This window comes from Phocoena phocoena, chromosome 1, assembly GCF_963924675.1.
Source record: "Phocoena phocoena chromosome 1, mPhoPho1.1, whole genome shotgun sequence".
In the NCBI taxonomy this organism is placed as follows: domain Eukaryota; kingdom Metazoa; phylum Chordata; class Mammalia; order Artiodactyla; family Phocoenidae; genus Phocoena; species Phocoena phocoena.
In genome coordinates, this window is record NC_089219.1 from 64,538,324 (window position 1) to 64,550,367 (window position 12,044).

At 35.9% G+C, this 12,044-nt stretch overlaps 1 protein-coding gene across 1 annotated transcript in view; it reads right to left on the reverse strand.

The window, feature by feature from the left end:
* LRRIQ3 (leucine rich repeats and IQ motif containing 3) overlaps nucleotides 1-12,044 on the reverse strand; it is a 187,370-nt gene that overhangs the window by 52,754 nt on the left and 122,572 nt on the right. The window contains exon 5 of the mRNA XM_065894890.1: nucleotides 11,643-11,751. Within this exon, the coding sequence (XP_065750962.1) occupies nucleotides 11,643-11,751 (109 nt within the window). The remainder of the gene's footprint in view (nucleotides 1-11,642; nucleotides 11,752-12,044) is intronic.

Here is a 12,044-nt window from a genome sequence, read left to right on the forward strand (position 1 = left end):
GGATTTATTCCTGGAATGAAAAAATGGCACAATATATGAAAATCAATGTAATATACATTAACAGAATGAAGGGAAAAAATCACACAATTATCTTAATCAATTCAGGAAAAAAACTGACAAAATTCAACACCCTTTGATGATAAAAACACCCAACAGGGAATAGGAGGAAACTACCTCAACATAATAATGGTATATAAGAAAAAAGCACAGCTAACATCATATTCAATGTAAAACACTGTAAATTTTTCCTCTGAGATCAGAAATAAGAAAAGGATGCCCACTTTTATCATTGTATTTAATATAGTACTTCAAGTCCTATCCAGAGCATTTAGGCAAGGAAATGAATTAAAACACATGCAAATCAGAAAGGAAGAAATAAAATTTTCTCTCTTCATAGAGTGCATATCCTATATGCAGAAAACCCTAAGGATTTTACTCACACACACACCCCATACTCTCAAAATTCTGTCAGAATTAATAGACAAATTTAGCAAAATTACAGCATACAAAGCTAACATGCAAATATCATTTGTGTTTCTACACATTAACAATGAGGAATACCAAAAGGAAATAAAGAAAACAATTCCATTTATCATAGTATCAAGAAGACTAAAATATATAGAACAAATGTAACCAAGGAGGTGAACAGCCTGTACACTGAAACCTTAACGTGTTGCTGAAAGTAATTAAATATGACACAAATAAATGGAAAGACATCCTGTGTTTATGAACTTGAAGACTTAATATTATTAAGCTTCTATTCAAAGTAATCTATGAATTCAATGCAATCCCTATCAAAATCCAATTGTTCTCACACATACACCCCCATTTTAAAACTTACTACAAAGCTTTGGTAATCAAAACAGTGTGGCCCTGATATAAAGACACACATACAGATCAATGTAAACAGAATAAGAGCCCAGATGTAAACTGCACACAGGGTCAAATATCTTTCAACATGGGTATCAGAACTATTCAATGGGGAAAGGACAATCTTTTCACCTCCATTCCATATGCAAAAAAGTGGGTTCCTTACTTAACACCATATACAAAAATTAACCCCAAATGGATCAACAGTCTAAATATAAGAACTAAAACTATAAAACTCTTAGAGGGAAACACAGGGCAAAACGCTTCATGACATTGGATTGTGCAATGACTTCTTGGTTATAACACCAAAAGCACATACGACACACAAAAAACAAACAGCCTGTACTTCATCAAAATTTAAAACTTGGGCATCAGAAGTAAAAAGGCAAACAACAGCATGGGAGAAAATATTTGTAAGTCATATATCCGATAGAGGATTGATATCCAGAATACATAAAAAATCATACAACTCAGCAACAAATATCAAACAATCCAATTAGGAAATGAGCAAAGAATATGAATAGACATTTTTCCAAAGAAGATATACATACAGTAGATAAGCACAATAAAAGATACCCAGGGAGAGACCTTCAAGATGGTGGAGGAGTAAGACGTGGAGATCACCTCCCTACCCACAAATACATCAGAAATACATCTACATGTGGAAAAATGCCTACACAACACCTACTGAACACAGGCAGAAGACTTCAGACCTCCCCAAAGGCAAGAAACTCCCCATGTACCTGGGTAGGGCAAAAGAAAAAAGAAAAATCAGACACAGAATAGGGATGGTATCTGCACGTCTGGGAGGGAGCTGTGAAGGAGGAAAAGTTTCCACACACTAGGAAGCCCCTCCACTGTTAGAGACGGGGGGTTGTGGGGGAAGCTTCAGAGCCACGGAGGAGAGCACAGCAACAGGGGCTCAGAGGGCAAAGCAGAGAGATCCCCACAAAGAGGATCAGGACTGACCATCACTCACCAGCCTGAGAGGCTTGTCTGCTCACCCACTGGGGTGGGTGGGGCTGAGAGCTGAAGCTCAGGCTTCAGAGGTCAGATCCCAGGGAGAGGACTGGGGTTGGCTGTGTGAGCACAGCCTGAAGGGGGCTAGTGCACCACAGCTAGCCGGGAGGGAGTCCAAGAAAATACCTGGAACTGACTAAGGCAAGAGACCATTGTTTCGGGGTGCGCGAGGAGAGGGGATTCAGACCACAACCTAAACAAGCTCCAGAGACAGCCGCAAGCCACAGTTATCAGTGTGGACACCAGAGACAGGGGCATGAAATGCTAAGGCTGCTTTTGCAGCCACCAAGGAGCCTGTGTGCAACCACAAGTCACTAACCACACCTCCCCTCCAAGGAGCCTGTGCAGCCAGCCACTGACAGGGTCCTGTGATCCAGGGACAGCCTCCCCAGGAGAATACACAGCATGCCTCAGGCTGTTGCAATGTCAAGCTGGCCTCTACAGCCACAGGCTCGCCCTGCATTCTGTACCCCTCCCTCCCCCTGGTCTGAGTGAGCCAGAGCCACCTAATCAGCTGCTACTTTAACCCTGTTCTGTCTGGGTGGGGAACACATGCCCTCAGGCAACCTACATGAAGAGGCAGCACCAAATTCAAAGCTGAACCAAAGGAGCTGTGCGAATAAAGAAGAGAAAGGGAAATCTCTCCTAGCAGCCTCAGGAGCATCGGACTGAATCTCCACAATAAACTTGATGTACCCTGCATCTGTGGAATACCTGACTAGACAACAAATCATCGCAAAATTGAGGTGGCAGATTTTGGGAGCAACTGTAGACTTCAGGTTTGCTTTCTGCATATAATTTGTTTCTGGTTTTATGTTTATCTTAGTTTAGTATTTAGAGTTTATTATCACTGGTAGATTTGTTTACTGATTTGGTTGCTCTTTTCCTTTTTTTAAAAAAAATATATATTTTTTTCCTTTTTCTCTTTTTTTGAGTGTGCATACGTATACTTCTTTGTGAGATTTTTGTCTGTATAGCTTTGCTTTTACTATTTGTCTTACAGTTCTGTCTGTCCTTTTTAGTTCTTTTTTTTTTTTTACTACAGTTTTTAGCACTTGTTAACTATCAGTGGATTTGTTTTCTGGTTTTGTTGCTCTCTTTTTTCTTTCTTTCTTATTATGTTTTTACTTTTAATAATATTTTTCTTATTTTAATAATTTTATTTCTTTCTTTCATTCTTTTTTTTTTTTCTCCCTTTTCTTCTGAGCCTTGCAGCTGACAGGGTCTTGGTGCTCTGGCCAGGTGTCAGGTGTGAGCCTCTGAGGTGGGAGAGCCGAGTTCAGGACATTGGTCTGCCAGAGACCTCATGGCTCCACGTAATAACAAATGGCAAATGCTCTCCCAGAGATCTCCATCTCAACACTAGACCCAGCTCCACTCAAAGACCAGGAAGCTACAGTGCTGGACAGCCCATGCCAAACAACTAGCAAGACAGGAACACAACTCCACCCATTAGCAGAGAGGATGCCTAAAATCAAAATAAGGTCACAGACACCCCAAAACATACCACCAGACATGGTCCTGCCCACCAGAAAGACAAGATCCAGCCTCATCCACCAAAACAGAGACACCAGTTCCTTCCACCAGGAAGCCTACACAACCCACTGAACCAACCTTAGTGACTGGGGGCAGACACCAAAAACAACGGGAATTATGAACCTGCATCCTGCAAAAAGGAGACCCCAAACACAGTAAATTAAGGAAAATGAGAAGACAGAGAAATACATAGCAGAGGAAGGAGCAAAGTAAAAACCCACCAGACCAAACAAATGAAGCAGAAATAGGCAGTCTACCTGAAAAAGAATTCAGAGTAATGATACTAAACATGATCCAAAATGTTGGAAATAGGATGGAGAAAATATAAGAAACATTTAACATGGACCTAGAAGAACTAAAGAGCAAACAAACAAGGATGAACAACAAAATAAATGAAATTAAAAATTCTCTAGAAGGAATCAGTAGCAGAATAAGTGAGGCAGAAGAACGGATAAGTGACCAGGACCATAAAATAGTGGAAATAACTGCCACAGAGCAGAATAAAGAGAAAAGAATGAGAAGAATTGAGGACAGTCTCAGAGACCTCAGGGACAACATTAAACACACCAACATTCAAATTATAGGAGTTCCAGAAGAAGAAGAGAAAAAGAAAGGGACTAAGAAACTATCTGAAGAGATTATAGTTGAAAACTTCCTGAATATGGGAAAGGAAATAGTTAATCAAGTCCAGGAAGTGCAGAGAGTACCATAGAGGACAAATCCAAGGAGAAACATGCCAACACACATATTAATCAAACTATCAAAAATCAAATACAAAGAAAAAATATTAAAAGCAGAAAGGGAAAAGCAACAAATAACTTACAAGGGAATCCGCATAAGGTTAACTGCTGATCTTTCAGCAGAAACTCTGCAGTCCAGAAGGGAGTGGCAGGACATATTTAAAGTGATGAAGGAAAAACCTACAACCAAGATTACTCTACCCAGCAAGAATCTCATTCAGATTCGATGGAGAAATTAAAATCTTTACAGACAAGAAGAGCTAAGAGAATTCAGTACCACCAAACCAGCTTTACAGCAAATGCTAAAGGAACTTCTCAAGACAGGAAACACAAGAGAAGGAAAAGGCCTACAATAACAAACCCAAAACAATTAAGAAAATGGTAATAGGAACATACATATTGATAATTACCTTAAATGAAAATGGATTAAATACCCCAACCAAAAGACACAGACTGGCTGAATGGATACAAAAACAAGACCCATATATATGCTATCTACAAGAGACCCACTTCAGACCCAGGGACACATACAGACTGAAAGTGAGGGGATGGAAAAAGATATTCCATGCAAATGGAAATCAAAAGAAAGCTGGAGTAGCAATTCTCATATCAGACAAAATAGACTGTAAAATAAAGACTATTTATTACAAGAGACAAAGAAGGACACTACAGAATGATCAAGGGATCAATCCAAGAAGATGTAATAATTGTAAATATTTATGCACCCAACATAGGAGCACCTCAATACATAAGGCAAATGCTAACAGCCATAAAAGGGGAAATCGAAAGTAACACAATCATAGTAGGGGCCTTTAACGCCCCACTTTCACCAATGGACAGATCATCCAAAATGAAAATAAATAAGGAAACACAAGCTTTAAATGATACATTAAACAAGATGGACTTAATTGACATTTATAGCGCATTCCATCCAAAACCAACAGAATACACTCTCCTCTCAAGTGCTCATGGAACATACTCCAGGATAGATCATATCTTGGGTCACAAATGAAGCCTTGGTAAATTTAAGAAAATTTAAAACGTATCAAGTATCTATTCCAACCACAATGCTATGAGACTAGATATCAATTTCAGGAAAAAATCTGTAAAAAATACAAACACATGGAGGCTAAACAATACCCTATTAAATAACCAAGAGATCACTGAAGAAAACAAACAGGAAATCAAAAAATACCTAGAAACAAATGACAATGAAAACACGACAAACCAAAACCTATGGGAAGCATCAAAAGCAGTTCTAACAGGGATGTTTATAGCAATACAATCCTACCTCAAGAAACACCTCAAATAAACAAACTCACCTTACACCTAAAGCAATTAGAGAAAGAACAAAAAAAAAAATCCAATGTTAGCAGAAGGAAAGAAATCATAAAGATCAGATCAGAAATAAATGAAAAAGAAATGAAGGAAAAAATAGCAAATATCAATAAAACTAAAAGCTGGTTCTTTGAGAAGATAAACAAAAATTGATAACCATTAGCCAGACTCATCAAGAAAAAAAGGGAGAAGACTCAAATCAATAGAATTAGAAATGAAAAAGGAGAAATAACAACTGACTGCAAAAATACAAAGGATCATGAGAGATTATTATAAGCAACTATATGCCAATAAAATGGATAACCTGGAAGAAACAGACAAACTCTTAGAAAAGCACAACCTTCCGAGACTGAACCAGGAAGAAATAGAAAATATAAACAGACCAATCACAAGCACTGAAATTGAGACTGATTAAAAATCTTCCAACAAACAAAAGCCCAGGACTCGATGGCTTCACATGCAAATTCTATCAAATATTTAGAGAAGAGCTAACACCTATCCTTCTCAAACTCTTCCAAAATATAGCAGAAGGAGAAACACTCCCAAATTCATTCTACGAGCCCACCATCACCCTGTACCAAAACCATAAAACGATGTCACAAAAAAAGAAAACTACAGGCCAATATCACATAGATGCAAAAATCCTCAACAAAATACTAGGAGACAGAATCCAATAGCATATTAAAAGGATCGTATACCATGATCAAGTGGGATTTATCCCAGGAATGGAAAGATTCTTCAATATACACAAACAATCAATGTGATAAACCGTACTAACAAATTGAAGGAGAAAAACCATATGATCATCTCAATAGATGCAGAAAAAGCTTTTGACAAAATTCTACACCCATTTATGAAAAATACCATCCAGAAAGTAGCCATAGAGGGAACTTACCTTAACATAATAAAGGCCATATATGACAAACACACAGACAACATCATTCTCAATGGTTAAAAATTGAAACTATTTCCACTACAATCAGGAACAATACAAGATTGTCCACTCCACAACTATTATTCAATGTAGTTTTGGAAGTTTTAGCCACAGCAATCAGAGAAGAAAAAGAAGTAAAAGGAACCCATATCGAAAAAGAAGAAATAAAACTGTCACTGTTTCCAGATGACATGATACTATACATAGAGAATCCTAAAGATGCCACCAGAAAACTACTAGAGCTAATCAGTGAATTTGGTAAAGTAGCAGGATACAAAATTTATGCACAGAAGTCTTGCATTTCTATACAAGAATGATGAAAAATCTGAAAGAGAAATTAAGGAAACACTCCCATTTACCATTGCAACAAAAAGAATAAAATCCCTAGGAATAAACCTACCTAAGGAGACATAAGACCTGTATGCAGAAAACTATGACACTGTGGAAGAAAAAATAAAGCTGATACAAACAGATGGAGAGACATACCATGTTCTTGGATTGGAAGAATCAACATTGTGAAAATGATGGCACTACCCAAGCAATCTACAGACTCAATGCAATCACTATCAAACTACCAATGGCATTTTTTACAGAACTAGAACAAAAAATTTCACAATTTATATGGAAACACAAAAGACCCAGAATAGCCAAAGCAATCTTGAGAGAGAAAAACAGTGATGGAGGAATCAGGCTCCCAGACTTCAGACTACACTACAAAGCTACAGTAATCAAGACAGTATGGTACTGGCACAAAAACAGAAATATAGATCAATGGAACAGGATAGAAAGCTGATAGATAAACCCAAGCACACATGGGCACTTTATATTTGATAAAGAGGCAAGAATATACAATGGAGAAAAGACAGCCTCTTCAATTAGTTGTGCTGGGAAAACTGGACAGTTGCATGTAAAAGAATGCAATTAGAACATTCTCTAACACCATACACAAAAATAAACTAAAATGGATTAAAGACCTAAATGTATGGCCAGACAGTATAAGACTCTTAGAGGAAACATAGGCAGAACACTCTATGACATAAATCACAGCAAGGTCCTGTTTGACCCACCTCCTAGAGAAAGGGAAGTAAAAAACAAAAATGAACAAATGGGACCTAGTGAAACTTAAAAGCTTTTGCACAGCAAAGGAAACCATAAGCAAGACGAAAAGACAACCCTCAGAATGTGAGAAAATATTTGCAAATGAAGCAACTGACAAGGTTTTTTCTCCAAAATATACAAGCAGCTCATGCAGGTGAATATCAAAAAAAACAAACAACCCAATTCAAAAATGGGCAGAAGACCTAAAGAGACATTCTGTAAAGAAAATATACCAATTGCCAACAAACACATGAAAGGATGCTCAACATCACTAATCATTAGAGAAATGCAAATCAAAACTATAATGAGGTATCACCTCACACCAGTCAGAATGTCCATCATCAAAAAATCCACAAACGATAAATGCTGGAGAGGGTGTGGAAAAAAGGGAACCCTTTTGCACTGTTGGTGGGAATGTAAATTGATACAGCCATTATGGAGAACAGTATCGAGCTTCCTTAGAAAACTAAAAATATAACTACCATATGACCCAGTAATCCCACTAGTGGGCATATACCCTGAGAAAACCATAATTCAAAGAGAGTCATGTACCACAATGTTCACTGCAGCTCTATTTACAATAGCCAGGACATGGAAGCAACCTAAGTATCCATCGACAGATGAATGGATAAAGATGTGGCACATATATACAATGGAATATTACTCAGCCATAAAAAGAAACGAAATTGAGTTATTTGTAGTGAGGTGGATGGACCTAGATTCTGTCATACAGAGTGAAGTAAGTCAGAAAGAGAAAAACAAATACCGTATGCTAACACATATATATGGAATCTAAAAAAAAAAAAAAAAAATTGGTCTTGAAGAACCTAAGGGCAAGACGGGAATAAAGATGCAGACCTACTAGAGAATGGACTTGAGGACATGGGGAGGGGGAAGGGTAAGATGGGACAAAGTGAGAGAGTGGCATGGACATATATACACTACCAAATGTAAAATAGATAGCTAGTAGGAAGCAGCCACATAGCACAGGGAGATCAGCTCAGTGCTTTGTGTCCCCCTAGAGGGGTGGGATAGGGAGGGTGAGACGGAGATGCAAGAGGGGGGAGATATGGGGATATATGTATATGTATAGCTGATTCACTTTGTTATAAAGCAGAAACTAACACACCATTGTAAAACAATTATACTGTATTAAAGATGTTAAAAAAAGAAAAAAAGATGCTCAACATCACTAATGATTATGGAAAGGCAACTCAAAACCACCATGAAATATGACCTCACAGCCACTAGGATGGCTACCACTACTACAACAATAATAACAACAACAACAGCACAAAATAACCAGTTTTGGTCAGTTTGTGGCGAAATTCGAATTCTTGTGCACTATTACTGAGAATGTAGAATGTTATAGCCACTGTGGAAAGAAGTATGGTAGTTCCTCAAAAAAGTAAAATAAAATTATCATATGATCCAGAAGTTCCACCTCTGGGTATACACACAAAATAACTGAAAGCAGGGTCTCAAAGAGATATCTGTACACCCATGTCATAGCAGCATTATTCACAATAGCTGAAATGTAGAAGCAACCCAAGGGTCAATTGACAAATGAATGGATAAAAATGTGGTACTTATAATGGAATATTATTCAACCTTAAAAAGAAAAAAATTCTTAGATGTTACAACATGGATGAACTTTACGACCTTATGCTAAATAAAATAATCCAGGCACAAAAGGACAAATACTGTATAATTCTGCTTTTATGAGATACCCATAGTAATCATACCCATAGGAATTCTAGAAACAAAAAGTAGAATGGTGATTTCCAAGAGCTGGGAGGAGGGGAGAATTGGGAGTCAATGTTTAATGGGTATAGTGTTTCAGTTGAAGCATATGAAAAGGTTCTGCAAAAGGATGGTCATGATGGTTACACAAGAACATAAATATGCTTAATGTACAGTTAAGATGGTTAAAATGGTATGTTCTGTGTTATATATATTTACCATCAAAATAATACAAGAGAAACATACATAAACGAGGGATATAAAATTTCAGATTAAAAAGTCACAGTAAATTGAATTGAAAGAAAATCTACACAAGCAAACAAAAAAATATCTGAGCCAAATCACTGTGAAATTGAAGAACACCTAGTACAAAGATAAAATGCTGAAAGTTTCTAGTCAGAAGAGATAAACAATGAACAGAAGTTCACACACATCAGACTGAGAACTGAATGGCAATGGACTTCTCAAAGGAAACACTGGAAGCTAGAAGACAATAAAACAATTCTGAGAAAATTCTGAAGGTTCTACACAGTTAAATCATCAATTAAACATAAATGTAGCATAAAGACATGTTTAGATTTTCAAGGTTTTAAAAAATTTACCTCCTATATATAATTTCTCAGTAAACTAATAGAAGAAAGCACTGCATTAACTTAAGAAAATAAACCAAGAAAGAACAAGATATAGAATCCTGGAAACAGGAGTCACAACACAGCATAGAAATAAATGAATTCTCGGGATCACAATTGAAGTGATGTACCAAGATGACAGCTGTTAAGAACAAGTTTAGAAAGCAAGCAGTCCTGATCAGCAAATTAAGGGCTCAAGCAGAAGTATCTTGAAAATAGATATATGTGGGTGTGCTTGGTGATAAGTGGAGGTTTGACTCTTATGAGGTTTCCAAACAAGTTTTAAAAAAATAGTATAAGAAAGAAAACATAGCCTAATATATTGTGTGATTCAGCTGTGAGTAGTATTTACATAGCCATAATAATAAAAATAGTAAAAATTAATTAACCCCCAAATAGTGATAATATAATTCTATTGGGAGAAAAGAGGAGGGGACATGTTAAGAGTGTGTATTAGGGAGGATTTATAAGATAATTAAACCTCTATCTTTCACAGTAGAAATTGTATATAATATCTAAAATTGAAAAAGAAATTTTAGCAGAATAAGCATATTACTTGGAAATATAAAAGTAAATAACAGAAGAGTCATTAATAATTATTAAATGATTATTGTCTTGGGGTAGCAAGAAGAGTGAGTGGGGAGGTATGGAGCATGGGACTATTATTTTTCCTTCATTTCATTTTGGTTTATAAACCTAGGAGTTCAATAACTGGATTAAAATAAAATTACCTTTAAATAAAAGATGCAGAGCTTTAGGAAGTATATAAAGTACATGAACCTCATAACGAAGTGAGGAAATAACAAAGCCTGACAAATGAGGATCTGGTAGAGTTCGACCAGTTCACATACACAGAAGAAAAAAAAATCAATAAGGATAAAGACACTACCATGAATTTTTAAAAAGGAAAAAAAATCAAATATTTCAGAATTAAAAGGATGGAGGGAGGGGAAAATGGAAAATTGCTGTTTAAAGATTATAAAATTCCAGTTTTACAAGATGGAAAAGTCCTAGAGATCTGCTGTACAACACTGTGCTTATAGCTAACAATACTGTATTGTGCACTTAAAAGTCTGTTAAGAGCGTAGGCCTCATACTAAGTGTTCTTATCAAAATAATGTTTAAAAGGTTTAAGAGAAACCTTGAGAAAAGTTTTAAGACCTTCAAATTATTTTACAAAACTGTTTTTATGATTCTTCTGTGAAAGAAAGAGGTAAAGAAAATGTCATCTGATCATAACACATTTTAACAGAAGAAATTCTGCAAAAACAAAATAAAAACAGGTACACATATGATGACCAAAATTTTATTAACAATAAAATGTATTTTTGTGTACAAAAAATAATTATCTTCAAAGCCTGAAGGACATTTAATATCATTTTAACTGAAATAATTTATATTAATTAATCTGATACTTGACAGATTTCCTGAAGGAGGTAACATCCTGGCACAGCCATATGGTAACAAAACTATCAATTCAATATGGTTCTTGCTAATACTTATTTCTCCTAATTCCCAACTTCTACTCAAAATCAGGTCCTTCATATCCATGAAACAACTTTCTGCATATATATATTTATAAACTATTGAAAGAGATATGAATATTTTATCTAGAAGTCTCAAAATGTATTTCATATTTATAGTTCAAAATTAACATGCCCAACATCTAACAAATTTAATTACTCTTCATCAAAATATGTTCATTAAATATAATTTTAAATTCATATAACTAACCTTTTTGAATGAGATGTCTTGGTTTTCCTGTTTTTAATTCATATAAAATAGAAGAAACATGTTTTCTCTGTTCACTAGAAAATTTTAAATCAACAGGAGAATGTATATTCTGTGGAAACAAAATAAAAACAATGACAACAATAATAATATCTCATATATGTTTCAGAGTTCTCAAAGAACCCTCACATGTATTATAACACATTATCATAATTGACTTTTATTTAAAAAACAGCAGCAAAAACCTGTGAGGTAGGCAGAGTTAAGAAAAGATGAAAAGAGTTCCATTATATATGATTCTGATAAATTATCTTTCTATTAAGAGTTAATGATATACTTTGGACAATATTCTAAGGGAAATTGAGGGGAAGGGGGACCTGTCAGGAGGGTGCCATGACAAAAGGA